Below are 23,203 nucleotides of genomic sequence, written 5' to 3'. Positions count from 1 at the left end.
ACTGAGTGCGGGGATATTAGTCGGACCTGTAGTTCATCCTCACCGCTGGCGTGGAAACGACTCTCTACGAAGGCAATGCTGTGAGTTGATTCCTTGACCACAGACTACAGACCGCTGATGCTGTCTGCAAGACTATCTCCTTCATTTTGGCGTCCTCTCAATCGTAAGTCCAGATGTACATTATAACCTCGAGGTTCGATTTATCTCGTAGTCAGACAGGTAGACCCTCTTCGGACACAGTCCAGCGATGAATGGTTCCAGACACCATCAGTGATTGGTCTGTCGACGAACGGCGCGCCCGTGTACACAAGTATTCTGGCACTGTCGCGAAGAGACCTAGGACCGCCGCAAGGTCGAGGAAACCCGCACGTCTCTGCATGATTATACCCCATCGCTTCCTCGCTGGATCGGCTGAATGATGACACTGCCGCGCTCTCGCTCGGCCTCGTACTCCAAATAGCTCACTCACTGAGCTCCGGAATGGCTCACGAGCAGTCCAAGTGAAACGACTTCGCGGTCCATGTGCTGAGCTTGCCGCCTCGACCCACCACGGAGGATTGGCGCGATTCGCACCCAGGACCGGTAGTACACCCGCCCAAGATGCGGTCCGGCTTGCTTGAGCTCACGTTTCCTAGCCTTCTGCAAAGTCCCTCAAACAGCTTGTATTCTAATATGAGTCTTTGAGCAGAGCGGCGTCAGATTATTTTGGAGTGCGTGCAAGGTGAACCTCAAGGCGGGCGAAGTCTGGGTGGCAACCGTCGAGTGGAATTTGTATAATATAGTTGATTATGAACAAACTATGTTTGGCACCAGGTTCCTAACCTTCCCTTCCTCCGGTTGGTGGGACCTTTCGACAATAACGAGCTGCAGCGCCAAGTCCTAGCCAGCCACAATCGGCATTATCTGACACACATTGCATGCTCCGATCGTATTCAAACCTAGCACTCTTATTCGCCCCCACCTCCCTATGGCGGCTGACAGAAAACATGGGCGAGCAATGGAGCCCTGGTGCAAGCTGTCTGGATATAATCGCGACAGGGACTGATCTGCTCCACCAGAGACTGCTCTGCTGCAAAGAAAGGGTATGGTAGATAGGATATTCTAGGCACTCGTTTATAACATGTCTCGTACTACATCCACCGTGTCCACCACACAACATGACAGTGGATTCTCACTCAACAAAAACATCTGTCTCACAAGCTTTCTAATGTTGACGGACAAGCGCGTAAGCGCGTCCGCACGCCCTGCGTGGGTACACACGCCTCGGGATCGGCGGGACGTTCGGTCGCTGCTGAAGCATGCGGTCAGGAACGAGCTCGCAAGCTAGGGCGCGATAGTACTAGCCGCGGGCCTCCGGCCCCCTCATAATATATATTGGCCGCTCGCGATGTGTGTGGAGTACACAATTGTCTCTTACGGGCATCGCTGCACCCGTGGACAAACGCGCTCGCCGACCTTCTTCCCGTTTGTCCAACACAATCGCATCAGCCCACTTGGGAGTCTACTACCAAACAAGGCTTTGGGGGCAGCCTAAGCCCGCCGCTCGCTGCATTGCTAGATTTCGCACATATTTTCTTGCTGTCGATGTTTTGCTGGCTGGGCCCATGCTACATACTACTGAACAAGCGGACAAAGGCACTGTCATTGTCCTTATAATGTGCAAGTACACTTTATCTGGTCCTTAACACAATCTGAGTGATTGATTATGCATCAACTTTCGTATGTTATACTCTGTTTCACATCGTGCACAGTTTGACCACTGCTCTGCTTTACAGGAGGGGTGTATCCGCAAAGAGCACTGCTGCAAGCGCGGGTGGGTATCGATCGCCACGGGCATGGTCCGCTGTGTCCGCGATCTTGCGCACCTCCTGCAGCTCCTCTGGCGCGAGCTGGACTTCCACCGCACCCAGATTCTCCTTCAAGCGCTGGATATTTCGCACTCGTCAGCACATGCTGCCAGCTCGAAGAACCAGAAGAAGACGTACATTGATCTTGGTCGTCCCCGGGATCGGGATGACATCCGGGCCCTGCGCAAGGAGCCATGCAAGCGCAACCTGGCCCGCCGTCGCGTTGTGCCGCGCACCAATCTGCTTGAGGCCTTCCGCGAGCTTGAGGATGTTTGGGAAGTTCTCCCTCGAGTATCGCGGAACCTGGCGCCGGAAGTCGTCCTCGTCAAAGTCGTCGGGCGATTTCTATCGTTTGGCACCAGGTCAAAACACTGTAAGCTATGCTAGTCGCGCAGACGCACATATTGCCCTGTGATGAGCCCACGGCCGAGCGGCGAATATGCGATGATCGTGACGCCGAGCTCGCGCGCAACCTTCAGGAGCCCAACCTTCTCGTCCTCGATATCGAGCGTGAAGGGAGAGTACTCGACCTGCAACGCCGTGATCGGGTGCACGGCGTGTGCGCGCCGAAGCGTGTCCGCAGAGCACTCAGAGAGGCCGAGGTACTGTACCTGACCGGTCCTGTAATGATGGAGTTCAGATGGAATGGGCAGCCACAGAAGGTAAACACTCACTTGACCAACTCAGCCATCGCACCAACGGTCTTCTCGATCGGCACAGTGGGGTCGGGACTGGTGTGAGTTGAGATTCAATGAGCCATCTTCATTGCATACGCTTCAGCAGACGTACCGGTGAAGGTAGTACAAGTTAATGGTGTCGACGCCGAGACGCTCGAGGGATTTGTTGAATGCCTTGTGGACATACTCCGGGTCGCCGTTGACGGTGCGGTTGGGGACGCCAGACCGCAGACCAAACTTGGTCGCGAGGAATATATCATTGCGCTTTCCAGTTCGCTTAAACCTGTGCGTGGTCAGACGTGCATTCGATTCGAGACGAAGCTGATCACAATACCATTTGCCAATGAGCTCCTCGCTGTCCTTGTAGCCATCTGCCGTGTCCCAGAACTTGCAGCCGTGCTCGTAGACACCATCAAGAATCTGCGCAATACTATTTATGAGCCAGTGCGCACAGAATCGCATTCACGACGCCCCTTCAGTCGCTCTTCATCAGGAAGAGGCTTGCCGTAGAAGGCGGCGATACCCATCGCACCATATCCAATGGCGGAGACGGTATGCTGGCCGAGCTTGCGGGTGGGGAGAGCGGCTGCCATGATTGACTGAGACGAGTTGGAGGGATTATTACGCCTTTTATATATGATTGTTCGAGAGATCGATCACTAAGCATCGACGTCATTCCCCTCGGAAGACTTAGTGGCGGCTGTCTCTCCGACCCACTATCGTGAGCAACACTCAGAGCTATATGCTATGACCGACGTGATTGTAGCTGGTCGATATCACAGTATGGACTCGTTATTGGTAATTGTCACGATGTTAACACATGCAATAGTAGAAGTAACAATTATGAGAGACATTGACCCACCTGTCGACTCCGAGCGGGTCTACATAAGCCCCCCATTGCCTCCGCTACCATATACCTCTGATGATTTTCTACAACTGACAGTAGTTTCTCCATGGAGATATGCCCTATAAGACTGTATGCCATACAGAGGGAGATTGGATTGTAAGTGTTCAGAAATGGCCATTATGGCCCTAACGCACCACACTCAGCGATATGTGCCACGAATTTCTCAACTTAGCTCATGACATTCATGTTGAAACGCCGAACAACGAGTATCATACATTCCAGATCGACAGGGATAGTATAGGATGAAGTGAAATGCAGACGAGACTAAGCAGGGGCATGAAGAATATAATATATAGGGGTTTTCGCACGCCTCGATTAGCTGACTTGTGATATTCATTTTCAATCCGTCAAGGTATTCTCACCTTCCCTCCCTCTCCCCTCTCTATTGAATCATGTTCAAGTTCAATTTCAACGTCGAGGACGCAGAGCAACTTGAGTTTCTTCCTGATGGAGATATTTCAAGCGCGCAAGAATCACAAGCAGGACAGGCTCAATCGGGCATGCCCAGCGAACGCGTAGTCTCAGTCAATGAACTTGCAATAGACGAGCTTGTGAGTATTAAACCTGGTGCATATCCTCTCTTCCTCGTGCGTGCTAGTTAACATACACAAGCCGCGACACAGCTTTCGGCTCTCCCGCCGGCCATCTCATATTCCCCGCTTACCGTCCCGCTCACCTCGAGCTCAAGACATAGCGCGACGATTGCCCGCCGGGACCTCTTTGACGCACGCTTTCAACTCATATCGCTCGAAGACACGGAAGATTCCAGCATCATAGCGCCCGAAACTGGCACCTCGGCACAGGCGCAGAAGGATCTTGAGTTTTTGGACGCGCCTTCGGACCTCGTACCCGGCGTATATGAGGGCGGGCTGAAGACATGGGAATGCGCTGTTGACCTTGCCGACTGCCTCGATAGACTTCTGGGCGGGGAGTCCGCGGCGCGGATTAGGGGCAAACGGGTGCTCGAGGTGCGTTTCGCCATCCCGTCTGGTATCACTCGTCTCAGGGATATTTCACGAACGTGCTCCTGGCGGAAATCATGCAAGCTTTTACACCAACCCTGATCAGGGTCCTTGGGAACATACTGTTCACTTGTAATAAAGAATACGTGATTCGAATTCGCGGGATCAGCGGGATGTCAGAATCACGCTATTGGAGCATGATTCCGGCTTCTCAGCTGTGACTGTGATCAAACAAAACTCTTCTCGGACTCGGGCGTAGCTGACGCCATCATCGCCTCATGTTTCCTGCATACCCGTTCGTGTTTGTGTTTCTGCGTACACGGAGCAGCAGCAGATGCTAACGATCTGCAAGAAATATGCTTGAAACACAAATTTACTGAACCTTCTGGCGGTCGTGGTTCTCCTGGTGCAGAAACCTGCGGGTTCCAAGCGCCTATGTTCCCTACTCTTAGGGGAATATCAACGGGTCCTATGATTTCTATCTGTACCTCGACGATACATGCCACCTATCGATTAATCATTCCTTCTCGTACAGCTTGGCTGTGGCACTGCGGTTCCCTCGCTCTACCTGCTGCACCAGCTCTTCTCCTCAGAACCTCCCGAACGGGTGAGTTCACAAGCGTCTGAGGTGCACGTCCACCTGCAGGACTACAACGCGCTTGTCTTGCGCCTCGTCACCCTACCCAACATCCTCCTTGCATGGTGTGCGTCCTACCAGCCTCTCGTCCACTCGTCCCCTATATCTCACCACTTTTCTATCAACAGACATGTCCCCCGCCTCCCTCGCTCTCCGCACCTCTGCCGACACAGACGCCGAAGCAGACGCCGAACCTCTCCCGCCCGCAGACCCCACCACGCCAGGCACGCTCCCAATCACCCCTGAGCTCACCGCCGCCTTCCTCGCTGCGTTACGCGCGTACGGCGTGCGCCTCCGCTTTTTTGCAGGAGCCTGGGAGGGCTTCGAGCTCCCGCACGCTTACGACGTCGTGCTCACGTCCGAGACGATATACCGCCCCGACAGCCTCCCCGCGCTTGTGCATACCATGCGCTCCGCGTGCCTCGGTGTTGGCCTGTCCTCCACCGCCGATGGGAATCACGGAGAAAAACAGGCTGCGGATGGCTTGGCGCGCCTAGAACTCGGAGAAGGACATGCGCCAGTATTTCCCTTGTGTCTTGTCGCCGCAAAGCGTGTATACTTTGGTGTGGGCGGTGGGGTGACAGAATTCGTGCGCGCGGTCGAAGGTAAGCACGGCGGCGTAGAGACTGTGTGGGAGCGTGCGGACGGCGTGAAGCGGGTGGTTATGAGAGTGCGCTGGAGCTAGGAAAACTTGGTTGGAGGAAGGGCTCGGGAAGGGCGTTGGGCTAAGTCGAGTCGAAAAGAGGCGTCAGTCAAGATCGTTTATTAGCTATGTATCTACTGAAAGACTCTCTCATAGGTCGCACGAAAACATGTAGCATAGCTCAGACTCTGTATTGAGACAGGATGAGATTCGATCGGATGTTGCCAGTGGGTTCATGTCGATAAACGGAGATCCAGGCTCAGGCCTCAGGCGTGGCATGCCCATGAACGTGGTGACGCTGCGTACCACGAAATCGCGCGCGCACCATGCAGTGTCCACTAACTTCCAATTAGCATGATTCCCTAATTGAACACGTCGGTCGTACACCGAGGGTGTACATCGATGATACAAATTACACGCGAAGACGGCGAATTATGTCCAAGAAAAAGGGCCATGCTAGCCTAGTCCAGATACCACTTATATGCTTCTCGCCAAGCGGCATTTCCATCCTTCTCAATGACGTCCTAGACCAAATGGAGAGTTAGCTGCCAGTTACCACGAGCACGTCGAGCACCAAGTAACCGAACGTACACCATGGCATGGTATGATGCGGTCGAAGTCCCAGTTCGCGACTGTCCTGACATCGCGCTTCATAGCCCTGCAAAGTGAGTTCATAGGAGCGTGAGCATGGAGCAGTTGCTGCTGACGAAGGCGCCTACTCTTTGTCCACACCGAGGCTCCATACGATCCGCTTGTGAAGCCACATGTATGGATTCAGTGTTCCAATGACTGGGATGCGCCCAGAGGAGCCTGTGTTGGAGTACTGCGAATCGCGCATAAGCAGGGCCGCCAACGGCACTTGTACACGTTAGAAGAACGACTGACCTGCTCGGTAGGTGGAAGGTTAAACAGGAGGTCTGCTTCCAACATAGTCTTGGACGCAGGATGGTAGAAGGCGACATCTTTGTTCTTGAATCCAGAAAAATAACTGCAAGAAGCCGTTGAGACGTCTTTTAGCCGTGCAATAGTCGACGCGAGCACACCAATGCTTGATCTAGCTCGTAGACATGCATGAGAAGTGAGACGATGGAAGAAGCAGCATCAGATTTACCTCCTCTTCAAAGCCATATTGGGTATCGGGGCTGTCTGCACCCCAAGCTGATTCCAAGTTGAACTCGCGTGTACAACAGCGGTCTTAGTACTTGCGCACATACCTCCATGGTATTCCAAGCCTTCCTTGGCCTTCTTATCAATTGCCTCCTTGACCGCAACGATCTTTGCATTTGGATATTGCTTCTTGAAATCGCCTTGTGTGGAACAATTCAGATACATAGTCATGATCTCAAGAACTTCCTAGTCACCAAGGTAGAGGTGATGGACAGCGTCTGCACCGACGATCCACCTTGGCTTCATGTCAGCTGCGGGTTCAATTCGAGCAAAGGTGCAAATTTATTGTGTTCACTTCACCGGTCCAAGTTCATCAAGCTTGGTTTTGGTCTCGTCCGTGAGCGGTGTGGATGCCAAGAGCCAAACACCTCCGTCCCGCATCTTAATTGCAGTCGACCGCCCCCCTAACGGAACCACGCCAAACCGTGAGAATGGACTGAAGAAGCCTTCATTATTGGTCCTTGCTATTGAATCGACGATTTACTCACCACGAGAATGTCCAAACATCCGCCGCAACCTGTGCACGACAGCCACCAACGCAAGCTTCCTGTCAATGCGCTACATTTGCTTCAAGGCTGTCGAGACTCACCTCGCGGATGGCGCACTTTCCGTTTATACTTGCTGCACTCATTATCGAGTTATGTATGTGAAAGCTCTGGTCGACGGTGGTTAGACGAAGACAGCAGCCATGGGCATTGAAGCGAAATAGCTATTTGCTCCCGTGGCACGCTATGACGTCACGGACGCGTCGCGATGACTCCATCGTCGATATTACTCTACAGTTCGCGTACTTCACTCCATGAGCCTCAAATTATCAATTCATGGTTGAATTGACACATCTTCTCCTGAAAATAAAGACAGCACAGCGGTGCATTCTCATCTGGTCAACGCGACAACAGCGTGACTGAACCTTGCAAATTATTCAACGCTGAATGTCTCGCAATGCTTACTACAAAGGAATATGCCGCTATATGACTGCACGCACGGGCTTTTTTTGAGTCATTTGAGTCTTATCTTCTCAGGCAGCAAGCGTATGATGACTTCGCGCACACACCCACTTCGGCGTCTAAACTATTGCAAGGCGGAGCGCTCATTGAACGACCCCGCAGAGCACCGCGACCTTAGCGCCGTGACAGATGACAGCCCTACAACGGAGGTGCCCCGAAAATTGTCATAGACACTGCGCAGGACAGCGTCGATACACTGGCGATACACCGCGACGCGTCTCACTCTGTCACAGTCACATGACCGTTAAACGTTCCTGAGGAACAAGCGCTGAGGCCTCTATCACTCGGACTCCATGTGATATTCTTCTCTCTACATGAAGTTCAAATACTATGATTCGCTGTGCGATTATTGGATCTGGTGACTAGACCGTCGACTACCACATTCCTACTTTATGGAAAATAGAAGTCCTTGGCTTCTATTAGCTCGCTATCGTCTTCTCCGGCTCAAGCTCTTGATCGTCATCAGGCTTAATCCAGATCAAGTGATGCTCTGTGTCGACCTTCATGCATCTCTTGCCATAGCTATGCTTAGGGTCAACAGTCGCGTCAGCACTCCCATTACATCGCCCAGTCGTAACGTAGCAATCAACCCGAATTAGGTCATTGGTTTCTTGACAGATCTTGGTCGTTTACAGGACCCTCAAGGGCTTTAAACATGTAATCATACTGACAGTGACATGAGACGGCATACTTGCTGCACTCTTACGCATGTAGGGTCCTCGTCGCGCACACGATGCTCCTCACGAGATAACGGTGGTGCTGCCTCTCTGAGTCCACCGAACCTGCTCCTCAAGGCCTACACGAGGTCTGCATGTTCGATATATGGACTGAAGCCCGATCTTTCCCCTTTGTCTGTGAACGGCGACAGGTCTGTCTCACTTATAACTCTACTATGGTCACCTTTGCATGTCTGTCCTGCGGAAGGGAGTTCGCGACGCTTCCAGCTTGCCAACAGCATGCCTCGGCGAAGGGACATCGAGCGCCCACACCGGCGAAGTGCGATACTTGCAATCAGAATTTCACGTCGGTGGATGCTCTGAAAGTCCATTATCGTGACTCGGATGCGCACCCAACGTGCTCGAAATGCCAGGATGCGTTCAAGGATACGGCTGCGCTCTCCGAGGTCTGTCTTGTTCGCATTTACATTACTTTTTAGATACTGACACAGCACCCGCTTCCCGAGCAGCACATGTCAACTACTCACCTCGTACGCTGTGTGCCGTGCAACCTGACGTTCTACCGGGAAGACCTCCAGAAACACTATCAAGAATCTCCAAATCACTCCAAATGTACAGTGTGTAATCTCGGTTTCCCAAATGCTACTACTCACAAAGAGGTAAGGTTTCATGATGCTGTACTGGATATGGTGTCTAGTCTTTCTGATGCTGATGGTGCGGTCTGCGATACAGCATATGTTATCCAAGCACTCGCAGACGTATTGCGCATCATGTATGCGATACTTCAAGACTGTCGGTGCCTTGGGAGATCACTACAGAGATTCTCCTGTCCATCCACGCTGTTCCCCGTGTGATCTTGGCTTCAAGGATAAGGCCGCCTATGACGAGGTCCGTATTCTGACGTATTCTGTTACTGCTTACCACTAACCAACTTGTTGACAGCATATGGCAGCGGAACATCCTCCAAAGCCGACCGTCGTCGCATCTCCTGTACAAAGTATCCGGTCAATGATTGATACTGTACGCACGACGATGCTCACACTTCCTCTGTCCGTTGATTATCGATGTCAGCGCGACCAGCCGATCATCCAGTCTCTGCCATCGACGTCGGAGACCCAATCTTTACCAGCCTCTCCTGTGCTCCGGGCATCGACGGGCTCGGACGTGCGCTTAAGCCTATCGGCTACGCCAGATACAGTTGCGTCCGAGCTGAGGAACAACCTGGTTCGTCCTCCTTCCTCCAGATTTCAGAAATATGCGCCTGACGTTGTTCTGGGTAACAGGTACCGGGCAGCCCACCCTCACTATTTCGCGCTGTCTCGGAACCAACCCCGCGCCCCACGTCTGTGCTAGGTTAGTTCCCCAAGGCTCCCGAGCGTTGGAAAGGGCTAATCTTCGCATGCTCAGGCGTCAGCAGTACCATACCCCAAATGTCGGATGGGTTACCTTCTCCTGCCATCTCGAATCAAACCTTGGACTACATGAGGTACGGCATCACCATTCGATGCTCGTAAGGACGCGCCTAACAAGTTAACTGCAACGTGTCAGTGTCAACGTAACGGGGTCCCACCGCCCTGCAAGCGTGATTAGCATGCTATCCACGTCGTTGAAGTCGATTTCCAGCGCAACTTCCACGAGGCCGGCAACTCCGACGGAGGCGCCAGTCGCGGTGCGGTGTCCCCTTCCGCTACAGCGCTCAGAGAGCTCGGCAAGCTCTGCCAGTGTCTCCTCAGGGCTTAGGACGCCTGAATCTGAGCCACGCGTCCGTGGTGCACCGTCAGTGCTTGCCACGCCCAAGGCGCCCTCAAGCAGTGTGCTTGCGACGACCTCAGAGACAACCACAAGGCGTGCAACGCAAACGATCGACACGCCCTCGTCTCGAGCGCCGTCACGAGCGGCTTCGCGGGTCTCTCGGGCGTCACGAGCACCTTCTGTCGTCTCTAGAGAGTCTGGGGCGCCCACGGCCTCGGAGACACCTCTGACTACGCCTTCCAGCTATAGCCAAGGTCCTAACGACTCTCTTATGGTTCAGGCTCAGTCAGTTACTGATAGACAAGCAGCAACAGACAGTGACGCGACCGCACGCGAGACGACCAACGTTTCCGCACGCGCATTACACGCCACCTCGTCGAGGCCAGTATCGAAAGGATTATCCTGGCACTGTCGGGCATGCCTCAAGGATCCGTGCGATCAGCCCACTGCGACGATGTGTGGGCACATCTTCTGCCACAGGTATGAGGGAGCGATCGCATCTCGCGTGTGAGTGCAGCTGACATGCGGGTCGCACGCAGTTGCATTTTGAAGGAGCTTGCGGTCAACATGCAGTGTCCAGTCTGCAGGAAGGTGATGCTGTTACGACTTCACGTCGAGAACTGAGCGTGTATGCTTGGGGTACAGTCGTGCTTAGCGCATGTCGGATTTAGCATTGCCGAGGCACATGGCATGGCTCGATGTGAGCGTAATCAGGGAAATACACCAGCATTTCAAATTGTTGGAGATAATATGGTTGGACGACTCATATTTACTTGTCAGACATTCATATGTTACTTGCGCCGTTGATCTGTACACTTTGTTACTCTGAAAGGTCGTTATGCTAGCGAGGCTCTTGAAAGCAACGGCATTGTACCGGAGAGGGTCAGGTAATACTTTCAATGTCCAGCGCTACGAGACGAAGGCTAGTTAAAGAGAGGTATTCTCCCCACGTCATAAGCTCATAGAATATACTTCCATCAAGCTGCGCGAAGCACCAGATAACAGTGCAGGAGCATCCCAACTTCCATCCAGATAAAGGTACCACTGTACTGTTTCGATCGGTTCGACCTCCCCCGTGTGACAGTGACAGCCATAACGAGACGCTGCACTGTGACTGTGACCGTGCTCAACTTTTCAGCTAGCGCCTTGGCTAAGGCGAGGATTCGGTACCGGTGCAACCCGTCTGCTCTCCGCAGCGCGAGAAAATTTCGTTTTTCCGCATCGTTTCGCAAATGGAAATAATCCAAGACTATCAAGCGAAAGTTAGGTTTTGCTGATGGGCCAATCTGAGCAGCTCCGTCTCTTCCTGTGGATAACAATACGTATGGGCTCACCCCATCACAAGTTTGTTGACTTAGTGGACGCCATATATCTGCAGTTACGTGCAAGGTCGTTGCTCCGCCGCAGTCAGCCTTGGCAAACCCCTATGAGATAATGCGATTTGTTCCGAGACCAGCTTCCGCGCGCACACCTTTGCCTACCTTGGCGCAACTCGCACCGCCAAGTAGTCATTGTGAGTGAAGTTTGCGCACGCATATTATGATGCTGCCGCCGGGCCTCTGGTGCTCCTGCTGCCCCTGCCTATGCCCCGCGCCACCAGCTAGCACACAGTCGCCATGGCTCGTAACCTCTTCTCCGTCCCCATTTTCTTCATCGTCTTCCGCGAGACCCTCGAGGCCGCCATCATCGTCTCCGTCCTCCTTGGCCTCGTTGAGCAGATTGTGCACGAGGACCCTGTCGCCCTCGGTGCTGCTCCAACTCGTCCTGCGCTTTCTCCACGTTACACCGACGACAACAAAGAGAATTCCCCCGATGCATCTAGCGCCTCCGGCTTCCCAGATGTCACCGCCTCCGAGCTCCCTCGCGATGACGACGGTGAGCTCGAGGGCGAGAGCACCGGGGAGGAGGACGCGCACGCACCCGCACGCCTCGTGCGCAAGTTGCGCGTCCAGATTTTCCTCGGCTCGGCCCTCGGGCTGTTCGTCGCCCTCGCTGTCGGTGCCGCTTTCATCGCTGTCTGGTTCACCCAGGCAGCTGACCTTTGGGCCAAGTCCGGGGAGCTTTGGGAGGGTGCGTCACTCTGCCACTCTTTGCCTTTCTCCCCTCTGCATGCTCACCGCGATCAACGGCGGATACAGGTATCTTCGAGGTCATCGCGTCGCTCCTGATCTTCGTCATGGGCGTTACCATGCTCAAGATGGATCGCGCAAAGGCTAAATGGCGCGTCAAGCTCCAGCGCGCGTTTTCTGGCAAGCGTGCGTGCCCGCCATTTTTTGCTTGTCTCGCACCCGACCGCTCGCTGATCCCCATGCGCACCTGCAGAGGTTGACCGCGAGACGCGCGCAGGCAAGTGGGTCCTGTTTATCCTCCCATTTATAACGGTTCTCCGAGAGGGTACGTCTGTCCCTCTCCCCGTCTTGTCGCATTCTGTCCGCTAATTCCGCCGCAAAACTCCTTCGCGTACACAGGCATGGAAGCGGTGATTTTTGTGGGCGGCGTCTCGCTTGGACAACCTGCGGTATCTATTCCTATCGCAGCTGTTGTCGGGTTGGTCTGCGGGCTAGTTTGCGGCTACCTGATATACGCTTTCGCGAGTCGGACAACACTCACGGTGTTCATGGCCGTGATGACGAACTTCATCTTGCTCATCGGTGCTGGTCTGTTCAGCAAAGCTGTGTGGGCATTCGAGCAGCAGCGCTTTAACAATATGTGCGCGTCGCTCTCCCTTTCCCCCAATTTCATATCTGCAGTCCATTGATGTGTTGGGGTGGATATGCAGTGTCGGTGTGGACGTCGACGACACGCGGGGCGACGGCCCAGGCTCATTCAATGTGCTTGGGATGGTGTGGCACCTCAACTGCTGCAACCCGGAGAACAACTTTGACAGCGACGGGTGGACGATCTTCAGCGCAATCTTTGGGTGGACGAACACCGCGACGGTGGGATCTGTCGTGAGCTATATAGCATACTGGGTTGTGGTGATGGCTGTGCTCGTGTACCTCAAGTTCAAGGAGGTGCGTGCGGCCCCCTTGTGCCGTCTCCGCTGCTGGTGAGGATGCTAATGGATCAGCACAGGGCCGGACAACGCTTTTCGGGATGGAGAGCGCGGCCGGCATACGGAGGCGTGAGCACCGCGAGCGCGAGGAGAGGAAGAAGCATGCTGAAATAGAAGAGCGCGAGCGCGAGCAGGCAGTGTCGGTGGAGGAGAAGTCGCGCCCTGCGACGCCCGAGGTCGCTTAAGACGACTCGTTCTCTCTCTCACTTCGCTTTGAGCGCAGTAAAAGCATGATAATCAACATTGCACTTGCAGATAAGCAGTACGATCAGGCTTGGAGCTTGGATACTTGGAGCGCGACGAAGCCTGCGACGCAAGGTCGTGTAACACGACGACTAGGTTGATATGACTAGGGCGCCTGTACCGTCCCTTTCGGCAGTACACGGTTCATACGCAAATAGAACCTCTGACTGGGTGCAGAGGTTATGTACGCGAAGGTGCCAGAGTGCTATTTAGCCACCCAGCCTTGGGCCTGAAGTTTGAAGGCGGTAAGTCGTGTATACGTACGTCTGCGAGAGGCGCACCCTGCAGGGGCATTCTTGGCATCATCGGGACATTCTGCAATAGCCCAGTTCAATGCCAAACGAGTAGACACGCAAGGCCCAGGTGTATCGATCCAGGTCTAAGATTCGAATGGAGATCTGAGCTTGCGGAGGCTGACTGAAGTGGCAGCCACCAAGTCTCTACAAATGCAGCGAACACCTGCGAGAAACTGTTACGGGCTGCCACGGTGTACAAGCAATACAAACGCACTACTGTTCACATGTGAGGTGGCAAGGGAAGAAGATATTAAGGTCTGGGCCATTGTGTCTACTTGTTCAGTACTCCGGAGTCTCGAGCTGCAGTGTGATTGTAGCACTGCTGAGGACGTCGCCCTTCACGAGGGAATAGCCGCAGCGGCTTGGCAAGGCACTTCAAAAAGCACAGAAAGCCATCGGTATACCAGCACGTTTCGACGAGGGACGCAGGATCATCGCTAGACAAGACATCCTGGACCAGTCAAACTAGGATTGTAGGCAGCTGAGTCTCTTTAACAAGTTTAGAGGACACGAAGGACTCATCAGATCGCTGAAGTGAAGTCAGGCTACAAGAACGAGACGCTGCTATCGAGTGCTGCAGGGTCTTCCTGCCTTGCTACATTTATTCACAATTTCAATAAAGGAAAGGGGCTCCTGTAGCCCATTCAGCGCACGAGTGGTAAGATTGAAGGCTCCCGGTGTGCGTGCTGGCGATTTAATGGGTCGTTACGTCCAAACGCAATAGTATCGGCCTCTTGCATACGGCGCATTCGAAGCTCCCGTCGGCAATGAGTGCTCCGACGATGCAGCTATAAGACAATCATCCGTCAGCGAGGTATGGCTTCAGATGATCCCGTGCCTACCTTTTGCAAAATATATGGCCGCACATTGTAACAACGGGGTCACGGCATGGGTCCGCTTTGCATGAACGACAATGCCATCTGGCATCGTCTTGGGTCTTTCGCTCGCTGACGTGGGACACCGAACTCTGAAGGGGTTGCTCGCTAAGATACTCTCGGTTGGGAAGACGCACATCAGTATCTGTACCCAGAATCATCACCGTGTGAAATCAATAAGGATGGCTTGACGTGAACTTACTGTTGTCGAGTTCTAATGCCTCGCTACACGGAGACGCAAGAAACATGGGGGCCCAGCTTTGAGAAACACAACTATTCTTAGACTTCGCCTCACTACCCATTTCCCGGAATCGAGGACGCAGTGTTGGCGAAGGCACACGCTCTGTTGCAAGCTGGTGGTCGATTGGAGGCAGTATGCGGAACATGCCAGGAATAGCGCCAGGGAAGCCTTCGGGAGCGGGGCTTGCCTCGAGCACGGGCATCCGGAAACTGTCTTGCTCGATTGGCTCGACTATGGGCGAGGGGGATCGCAGAAGCGACGTTGAACTCGAGAAAGACTCTGTCAGGGGGGATATCATGTCGGGGTTTGTGACCGCAACGGGGGAACTATAACGTGGCAGAGAAGGTGTTATGCTTAGAGGGCTGCAACATGTACGACTAGTGTAATGTTCCGCGTAAACTCACCTGAAGCAGTCCGAGGTGAGTGGTACTTTTGCCAACGTCTGACTTGTACTCCCGCTTTCTCGATTCCGAGTGATTTGGGGCGAAGCGGGACGGGGCGGAGACCCTATGATGGGTGTTGCCTCCTGAGGTGTGAACACTGGCTCTGATGTCTCTAACTGCAGCAGATGTATATTTCAGCGACAGCTGCGCCTCGGTGATATTGCTATCAATGCTACGAACCTCGTCTGACAGAATGCTTATGACCTCTCCCGCTAAAATGTCTCGTTCTCGGACTAGCGCAGCGTCAATGGGGGTCAATGCACCATCCTCATTCTTGCTGGTCTTTACAGCGAGAGGTTCTGGAGGCGAGGGACGCAGAGGCGCTGGGTAGTCAGGGTAGAAACATCCTACGGGGGCAGGTCTCGGGGGAAGAGGAGTGTGTAGTGGAGGTGCAGGTGACTGACCAGGCGTCTCGGAGAAAAGCATAGAGACCTCCGACATTGGCGTCAACGCAAGACGCGGAGAAACCTCGCTTCCATGCGTCCACGCCTCTGAAGGTGATGAGCTCTCTGCAACTAAAGCAGACGTGGAATATTGGATGGCGTCCGGACCAAATACTCCAGGAGGGACCACGAGGATCGACGTTGATGACAGTGATCTTTGTGAGGTCGCAGACCGGGATGATAAAACAGATTGCTGCTGCGCCACAGATGCCACATATGGCGTAATCGTGCGTCGCAGCGGGTAGCATGACGTGTAATGAGCAAAGCAGCCACACAGTCAAGATGGAAAATACCTCGTCAGCACGTTCAAGATCCAGCTTCTCGACGGGAACTGCTTCATGAATGTCTTGCGGGTGCTATATGGTAAGAACATAGTCAAATATGTGTGTTATTTATGCAAGAGATGTCCATACCTGTGAAATCACTTTACTGTCTTCAAGTTTAGCTCGGCCCAGCTCACATCTGGGTTGGTTTGACGATGGGTTATAATGTTGCTGCAACATGCTCGGAGTTGAAAAGATGTCATTGCAGACGGCGCACTTGAGCTCAGGATGCAGAGCGGACATATGCTGCTCAAACGGATGACGTCGTTGGTGAGATGCAGAAGAGAGAAACGTACCTGAAGAAGGCCATCTTTTGTCTCAAATCCAACGCGACACATGCTGCATTTCGGGTGCACAGCCGACTTGAAAAGATGATGCTGTCGTTCGTGTTGCATATACATTTGTCCACAGAGATCGCATTGGATGCGAGCATGCGCTGTTGTGATATGCTGCGCAAAGCCTTGTGTCAACGGGCTAGAATATTTTGAACGGAAAGATTTACCAAGGCAAAAGTATACGCGTTATCGAATCCTTCGGGGCACCTGGTAAAGCAATTTCACACCAGGATCTAGACAGCGATTTTGAAGGCACCATTGCGCACATATCACAGCGGTGAGTCATTGGCGGGTGCTCGACGTTGCAGTGCTACACAATCAGGCGTGTCAATCATGCAACTACACAATGCGAACGTATAGACATACCGTTTGGAACGTCTCAGTGTCGACAAATGATTGATTATCGCATAGAGCGCATAGATGAGAGTCGCCATGAGCAGCCTTGAAATGCCGCTTATAGGTCTCCATCGTCAAACAGTGGTAATCGCGACATAGCTGACAGTACAACATGAGGAGCAAGCGATTGAGGGGACAAGGGTGTGTGAGTTGCATCCCACTCCAGCAATCCGAGCCCTTTTGAGCGGCCGCACCGTGCGCTAATCATGCTATCCGAAGTAGCATTTAAGGTTACGTATCACGCAGAACGTAACTCTCCCCTCGTGCGGTGCATACAAGGAAACGTGTCATCCGCGTCAGGAATCTTTATTCCCTCAAACAATAAGCTAACACACCTCAACATCGGAAATGACCCAAAAGCCTATGCCATTACCATCAGCGGCCTGGAATGTGAGTGGACGTGATGTTCAAGAGCAAATTAGGCACTGTCAATAAGCCGAAGGTGGATCTCTTAGGGAATGGCAATAGAAGCTGTCTGATTACAATGAATTCGCACTCAAACGCCGGATATTGATTACGACGACAGGCGCGAGCGCCTCAAGTGGCACAATCGGAGAACATTAGTTGAAACGAGTCTTGATAGATGTCAACGTTACATATGCACCATGTCTAGCTGATGTTGAGACCAGAGTCGTATGCTGCCAGTCAGCGCCGTCACGAGGCATACAACCCTCCTGCCGCAAGGTGCGAAGACGATGCACCAGGTGCACACCTTGACTATGTTGGGTCTATCAACTCGCCCAAAATGATGGCCAAATCACCTTGCTCGCGATGAGTGGTTCCGCTTGGTTTGCAGCGGTATCGCATGCGAATGCTTGTCAGCGGCATATCGAGGCATGTCGTGCGATTGGTATCACTACATCATACCTTGACGCTCGGCGAGCAAGGGTTTGTGCCTAATTGTGCAAGACGCTGTAGACTGCGACAGGTTCAACGTCATGCGCGCGCGGCCTATTTGGTTCACTTGCCTATCATGGTAGGTACCATGAGCCGAGTGCGACCGAAGCCTAAACCCGAGGATAGCGATCGCGGTGCGTCGACATAGTTGATAGTATGGACTGAATAACAGTCTGTAAACTTATAGAGTAGGCGATAAGATATAAGTTTCAACCGGCCAAAGTGTAACATAGTTCTGGCGAGTATGGTGTGTAGCTCATGGTTTAGAGGAGCGGAGGGATAATTATGATTCAGCTCTCGAGATTACGGTATGTACCAAGATAGGCAGGTGAGCCAAATAGGGCAAGCGCACATGAATGGCCCAAGGACGTCCATCGCTCGTTGTTGGCTATCGAATCTTTATTCCATAAGAAATGGTGTTGGACATTGATCGCAGTTGCCCTATGACCTTGGTTGACACCTCCGCCGCCCCTTGACCCTCTTAGACCTATGGGTTCTAGTGTTAGCCACACTTGCACAAAAACCTCTAATGCGGCATGTACGGAGGCACTGGGGAGTCGATCATCGCGTATGGAATACCAGCATACGGAATCTGAGGCTTGCGGAGACTTGAAGGGAGTGTCTATTTCGACTGAACTTGGTGACTAGTCGTTGTTCCCACGGTCTGTCCGTGACTCGGCCTGTCGTCGCCTATCTTCTGCAGCTCTCTACTTTGTCCCATTGCCATTTCATTTGCCTGTGCGAGGATGTCTGACTACTGGGCACGACGCGACCGCCTTATTCTTGAAGATAGAGCACAACGCGTCGACGTCGAGAAGCTCCGTACCCTGTCCGATATCGAGGCGCAGGCAGAGCAAATCATTCGGCAGATCCGTGTAGAGGAGGCGGCGGCTGTATGGGGTGTAGGGAGTAGATCTGTCTTTGAATACAACCCGGTGGAAGACAGCCCGAATGTGTTCCCTGGCATGGCATTCTTGACTGGTATGTTCGCCTCGTGCAGATCCATGTACGATAATCATATTTGTCCAAGCACGAGAGACAGTGGCCAACACTAAGTTGTTCAAAATATTGAACAGGGTCTGCCTCTTATGTTTGCGACCACATGGCTCGAACGGGGCGCACTGAAGCCCAGCTACACAGATGCCGAAGGGAGCATTGCTCCACGTCCACCTCGACGCGACGGTCAACGTCCGCATTCTGCTCGAGCTGGCGCTCGCTCAGCCCGCCATGCACGTCCGCACCCTCACGCGCCTGACTGTAAGCAACATTAAGGCAAGGCTGCCCATGTTCAAAGCTCTCCCTCCGGATCAAATCGCCAGCTTCTCATCGCTGACCGATGAGTCGTATCCTGGCGAGGAGTGGGTGCCGCTACACCGTGCAAGGGAGACATTCGATGCCAGCCTCGGAGGCTCGGCCGGATTTGACGACTGGGTTGTCGGTGCGCTGATGATCAATCCAGCGGAAGCGTACGGCAGGTTTAACACCCCCATGAAGGTGTGTAGTGTAGTGTCTGCATGTCTTGTAAAGCGGTTCTCTAACAGTCTGTAGATCTGGGCCAAGTTCTCGAGTACATTTAGGATATGCCATGTATGTCCGATGTGCGCAGGTGCACACCTCTCATTGATCAGAGCCATCGCAGCCACTAGTCTACCACACGTCCATTTGGGGCGAATATATACGCCGATTTATTCTATCCTCAATCGAAGATGGCATTTCGTATATAGAGGCACGAATAAACTTCCTATCACGGTCAGGTACATTGGGCTTATGCTAGAGTACTTCGCGCTGACCTTCGATGTACACAGGTACATGACAGGTCCAGATGGCGAGGAGAATGTGCCGCATAGGGAGTGGTTGATCATGTATGACCGGATCGTCAAGGATGTAAAGGAGGAGCTCCGGCCACAAGGACGCGAAGACGAGTTCGTCGGTTCTCGGGTGCGTTCGATTACGGATGCTTGGTATGTGGTCTGCTGAGACGCATATTGTAGATCATCTATACCACCATCCGAGTCGTGACTCCGGAGGAGCTTGAATGGTACCTCGAGGATTGCTTGGCGCTCAAGCAAGAGTTCCCGCATCTCATTGCAGGTAGACTTCCTCTCGTCATGCGCTGGGATACGCAGCGTTGACCTCAGCTGCACGGCAGGCTTCGACCTCGTGGGGCACGAAGATTCGCTGCGACCGCTCATCGACTACATCGAACCACTCACGCGTTTCGTGGAGCGCCAGAAGGAGGTCGGTGTCGAGATCCCGTTCATCTTCCATGCAGGCGAGACGCTGGGCGACGGTGATGCGCCTGATATGAACCTGTACGACGCGATACTGCTTGGGACGAAGCGGATCGGCCATGGGTAGGTGCCGGATGGTCTCGTATGCGCTGTGTACTGATGAAATGGCGGACGTGTTTATCAGGGTTTCTCTCGTCAAACATCCACGACTGATGGAGATCTGTAAGGAGAGGGATATTGCTGTCGAGATTTGCCCCATCTCGTGAGTTTGCACATCGACAGCCAAGTGGTGTCTGACCGTGTATCCGCAGGAATGAGATCTTGGTGGGTTTATGACTGGTCCGTCTGGTCGCTGATAAATTGACTGGAGGACCGCTCGCTCGCAGCGTCTGACGTCTTCCATGCCTGCACACCCACTACCGATCCTTGTTAACCACGGAGTACACATTGCCCTGTGCTCTGATGACCCAGCAGTTTTCGGCAACATGGGCCTATCTTTCGATTTTTTCCAGGTACGGATGCGGGAATGCTTATTCACTCCCTTTGACTGATTTGTCTTGGTATGTTCAGGTACTTGTCGCGAGTGAGGTGACGGGGCTGATCACTCTAGGCGAGTTCGCGAAGGATAGCATCAAGGTTCGTGCTTTTTATCGTGACACTCTTTGTGCACGGAACTCAACCCGTTGAAACTCACCATCATGATGCCTGCAGCACTCGACGCTAGACAAAGATGAGCAGAGAAGGGCCCTCGCCTTGTGGGAAATCCAGTGGCAGAAGTTCCTGCGTTGGGTTGTCGAGCAGTATGGGCGCACTATTTAGGCAGGCAGATGATTTTTGTTTTGTACATCTTTTTGCCGATCTCAACATCGGCTGATCTGTGGGACATGTGAGTTGAAGCACGCTGCGATTGCAATTTCAGCATTTGTGCTGATTTCATCTACTGCCAACAGAATGCTCAAGTCGACACTCTGGGCAGTCATAGGTTTCCGCCGTCGCCGCTGGATGGTTGCGTGCAAACCTCTCCCGTTCAGCTGTGCTCTCCGAAGGACCCACAATCCTTCCACTGACAACGCCGAGTCTCGCAGAGACAGCCCAATACTTATGCTGCAGTTGATCGCAACGACAGATGCGGGAACGTCTGGAGGGCTATCAGCTTGCTCTAATGACATTGCACCTGAGCGCCGAATCATCATGCTGGCGATGGATGCCAAGCTGGGCTTCAAGACGACGTGCGGCTCTTGAAGGCGTGAGTATGACAGGTCATGTTCGACCGCGGACATACCTCAGGATCTACTCTTTGTAGCACTGCCGGAACAGCTATGGATTTCTTCCTTGCAGTTTTTACTCACCCTACACCATACTAGCCAATGCGTCACCTGGGTCCGTCGACAGCTCAGTCTGGGATACAAGCTCAGCTTGCTTCGCCCTCGCGCATAGCACTGTCGCCGATGCCGCTCTTGTCAACGTCAGCCCTACGCTTTGTACTGCTTCATACCTCTATCTGTCGCACACTGCTCGTCGCCTTCATTGGGGTAGACTGAAGGACCTGCTCCTTCTACCCTGATGCCAACCCTCGTGTCTGCCGCCTCTGTGCATTTCTCAGTCACCAATCGCCACACCGATGTTACAGGCACGCGCTGTGTCTATAATCTTGTACGTGTTAAGTTCTATCTCTGCACCCACTATCTGCGCTGGATGATCGTCCCGGGATGTATGCAATGCCTGCGGTCACGATCAATCGTGAATGTACTATTTGATAACAAGATCGCCGAGCACTGAACGTTGGGGCCGGCGGGTTTGCACATTATGGCACGAGGCCCTCGAGATGTGTTCGTGGATGGCGGACATAGTTTCGAGTTATTTAAAGCGCGGGATAGCATGTACGCCTCGAGAACCGACGTCTTTCACGGAACCTCCTTTGCCATGCATCTCATCGCACCACTCCTCGTCGAGAAGACGCAAGCACGAGCATAAAAATTACAAAGTCGCCGAGCAGCTCCTCGGACCGCTGCATGTATCGTGACGCACCAGACCTATCGCTCCTGGACACGACCGCTCACGTTCTTTTCGACCTCCCTCCGATCTCCATGGCCAGTAGTGGAGCAGCTTGAGCAAGATACATTCCGGATGCCCCTGCCCGAGCTTTACCAGCGAAGCATGTCCTGACTCTATCTCTGGTGCAGAATTCGCGTCGTCTGTTCGGGCCGTCCACGAGCTACGCTTCTTCGACAATGTCGCGCCCTCGACACGGAGGGCCGCGCAACGTGGCGCAGTCTAATAATAGCTGCGCTCGCTCGAGCTGGGCATAAACGCTTCTACGCTTCTTGCATCGCCGTGTGGAGAGGCTGGCGGATAATAGTTGCGAGTTCATCCTGAGTTCATTTCTGGTGATCTGTTCTGCAACTCGGTGTTGACCTCCGTGCGACAATGAAGGGGGCCGGTACACGTCTCTCCAGCAGTGGGGCGATGGTTGTATGGCGTCCTGAGGGAAATGAACGTGAAGAATCGGGTGTTGTTTGGAATTGCTGGACCCTATTGTGAGCCTATCATCGCCTTGTGTCGGCATATGTCCAGCCGCACTACCAGCCTGACGGCCTTTCTTCTAGTTGCGTCATTGGAGGACTCGTTGTCGACAGGCGGCTTCACATGCTCCACATGCAAGAGGCCAATTATTGACATCGGGACGTGAAAACCCTAGCGTTTGTCGTTGCAAGTTTCACTTGCCGAATGGACAGCGACCTTTACAATCGGCACCTCTTGAAGCCTCATCTCCGTAATGCCGTTTATCAACTTAGTCTGTGCCTTGACTTGGATCATAAACATAGCATGACTCAATAAGATCGTCTTCGCGATCTCCAGGAACCACTTGTCATCTTTGATCGGTGAGTCCTTTGCACCCCTTATCTTATCAGATATACCACGCTGACGGGCCTTATCTCTCATCTCCTTTTTTTGGTATCTGCGTGCTGCGCAAGCACTACACAGTCCGTTTAGCCAGGCGACGATCCTGCATTCATCCTTGTCTGATGTGCTACTGGTATGCCAATGGATGTCAGTGTATTTCTTGACCTCGCTACGAGACCATCCTTCTCGTTCTCACGCGAAGCCGAACGTGCATCTCGCTGAGGCATGGGTTCCCTGCGGCATTA

The 23,203-nt window shown here is 53.2% G+C and overlaps 8 protein-coding genes across 8 annotated transcripts; 3 read left to right on the top strand and 5 right to left on the bottom strand.

Moving 5' to 3' along the window:
- Positions 1-1,620: 1,620 nt before the first annotated feature.
- Positions 1,621-3,117, bottom strand: POSPLADRAFT_1065766 (hypothetical protein; the record flags this gene model as incomplete). Its single annotated transcript, XM_024481992.1, has 7 exons — positions 1,621-1,925; positions 1,986-2,192; positions 2,249-2,468; positions 2,522-2,578; positions 2,637-2,807; positions 2,859-2,944; positions 2,977-3,117. The coding sequence occupies 7 exons, from the start codon at positions 3,115-3,117 to the stop codon at positions 1,770-1,772; spliced, it is 1,038 nt and encodes a 345-aa protein (XP_024340409.1). The 3' UTR covers positions 1,621-1,769.
- Positions 3,118-3,823: 706 nt separating this feature from the next.
- Positions 3,824-5,715, top strand: POSPLADRAFT_1045916 (hypothetical protein; the record flags this gene model as incomplete). The annotated part of the gene is made up of 5 exons (XM_024478896.1): positions 3,824-3,982; positions 4,055-4,399; positions 4,929-5,117; positions 5,159-5,162; positions 5,204-5,715. 5 exons carry the CDS (start codon positions 3,824-3,826, stop codon positions 5,713-5,715), a joined length of 1,209 nt encoding a protein of 402 aa, XP_024340408.1.
- A 286-nt stretch (positions 5,716-6,001) lies between these two features.
- POSPLADRAFT_1169083 (hypothetical protein) lies at positions 6,002-7,509 on the bottom strand. The gene is made up of 11 exons (XM_024488039.1): positions 7,430-7,509; positions 7,329-7,357; positions 7,136-7,276; positions 7,035-7,075; positions 6,888-6,980; positions 6,785-6,831; positions 6,717-6,727; positions 6,559-6,661; positions 6,393-6,496; positions 6,265-6,331; positions 6,002-6,197 (listed from the first exon to the last, which is right to left on the bottom strand). Exons 1-11 carry the CDS (start codon positions 7,469-7,471, stop codon positions 6,135-6,137), a joined length of 741 nt encoding a protein of 246 aa, XP_024340407.1. The 5' UTR covers positions 7,472-7,509; the 3' UTR covers positions 6,002-6,134.
- A 757-nt stretch (positions 7,510-8,266) lies between these two features.
- On the bottom strand, positions 8,267-10,744 carry POSPLADRAFT_1045914 (hypothetical protein; the record flags this gene model as incomplete). Its single annotated transcript, XM_024478895.1, has 8 exons — positions 8,267-8,369; positions 8,519-8,643; positions 9,052-9,096; positions 9,178-9,204; positions 9,453-9,512; positions 9,631-9,700; positions 10,095-10,519; positions 10,724-10,744. The coding sequence occupies 8 exons, from the start codon at positions 10,742-10,744 to the stop codon at positions 8,267-8,269; spliced, it is 876 nt and encodes a 291-aa protein (XP_024340406.1).
- A 1,148-nt stretch (positions 10,745-11,892) lies between these two features.
- POSPLADRAFT_1045912 (hypothetical protein) lies at positions 11,893-13,516 on the top strand (the record flags this gene model as incomplete). The annotated part of the gene is made up of 6 exons (XM_024478894.1): positions 11,893-12,346; positions 12,415-12,531; positions 12,599-12,670; positions 12,745-12,985; positions 13,056-13,290; positions 13,352-13,516. The coding sequence occupies 6 exons, from the start codon at positions 11,893-11,895 to the stop codon at positions 13,514-13,516; spliced, it is 1,284 nt and encodes a 427-aa protein (XP_024340405.1).
- Positions 13,517-14,514: 998 nt separating this feature from the next.
- On the bottom strand, positions 14,515-17,764 carry POSPLADRAFT_1139758 (hypothetical protein; the record flags this gene model as incomplete). Its single annotated transcript, XM_024485082.1, has 14 exons — positions 14,515-14,658; positions 14,823-14,890; positions 14,948-15,312; positions 15,391-15,545; positions 15,610-15,776; positions 15,834-15,944; positions 15,988-16,228; positions 16,492-16,572; positions 16,698-16,737; positions 16,797-16,840; positions 16,897-17,025; positions 17,262-17,309; positions 17,639-17,654; positions 17,688-17,764. 14 exons carry the CDS (start codon positions 17,762-17,764, stop codon positions 14,515-14,517), a joined length of 1,686 nt encoding a protein of 561 aa, XP_024340404.1.
- An 805-nt stretch (positions 17,765-18,569) lies between these two features.
- On the top strand, positions 18,570-21,618 carry POSPLADRAFT_1139549 (hypothetical protein; the record flags this gene model as incomplete). Its single annotated transcript, XM_024485056.1, is given in 15 exon segments — positions 18,570-18,804; positions 18,824-18,900; positions 18,964-19,317; positions 19,372-19,410; positions 19,463-19,572; positions 19,629-19,761; positions 19,815-19,914; positions 19,973-20,177; positions 20,239-20,316; positions 20,425-20,566; positions 20,625-20,690; positions 20,766-20,854; positions 20,878-20,940; positions 21,005-21,283; positions 21,393-21,618. 15 exon segments carry the CDS (start codon positions 18,570-18,572, stop codon positions 21,616-21,618), a joined length of 2,196 nt encoding a protein of 731 aa, XP_024340403.1.
- Positions 21,619-22,748: 1,130 nt separating this feature from the next.
- POSPLADRAFT_1033210 (hypothetical protein) lies at positions 22,749-23,185 on the bottom strand (the record flags this gene model as incomplete). The annotated part of the gene is made up of 2 exons (XM_024476918.1): positions 22,749-23,031; positions 23,124-23,185. 2 exons carry the CDS (start codon positions 23,183-23,185, stop codon positions 22,749-22,751), a joined length of 345 nt encoding a protein of 114 aa, XP_024340402.1.
- Between the last annotated feature and the right edge of the window lie 18 nt (positions 23,186-23,203).

The sequence above is a fragment of the Postia placenta genome (genome assembly GCF_002117355.1).
Source record: "Postia placenta MAD-698-R-SB12 unplaced genomic scaffold POSPLAscaffold_5, whole genome shotgun sequence".
Taxonomy (NCBI): domain Eukaryota; kingdom Fungi; phylum Basidiomycota; class Agaricomycetes; order Polyporales; family Adustoporiaceae; genus Rhodonia; species Rhodonia placenta.
This window is presented reverse-complemented; position numbering and strand designations above follow the sequence as displayed.

Bases quoted from the DNA above. Each gene is read 5' to 3' on its own strand.
- POSPLADRAFT_1169083 (XM_024488039.1), bottom strand. From the start codon at position 7,471: ATGAGTGCAGCAAGTATAAACGGAAAGTGCGCCATCCGCGAG. The intron at 7,076-7,135 runs GTGAACACAATA...CATGAAGCCAAG, and splicing joins GATGAACTTGGACCGGTGAA to GTGGATCGTCGGTGCAGACG. The intron at 6,832-6,887 runs GTATGTGCGCAA...ACTTGGAATCAG, and splicing joins AGGCTTGGAATACCATGGAG to CTTGGGGTGCAGACAGCCCC.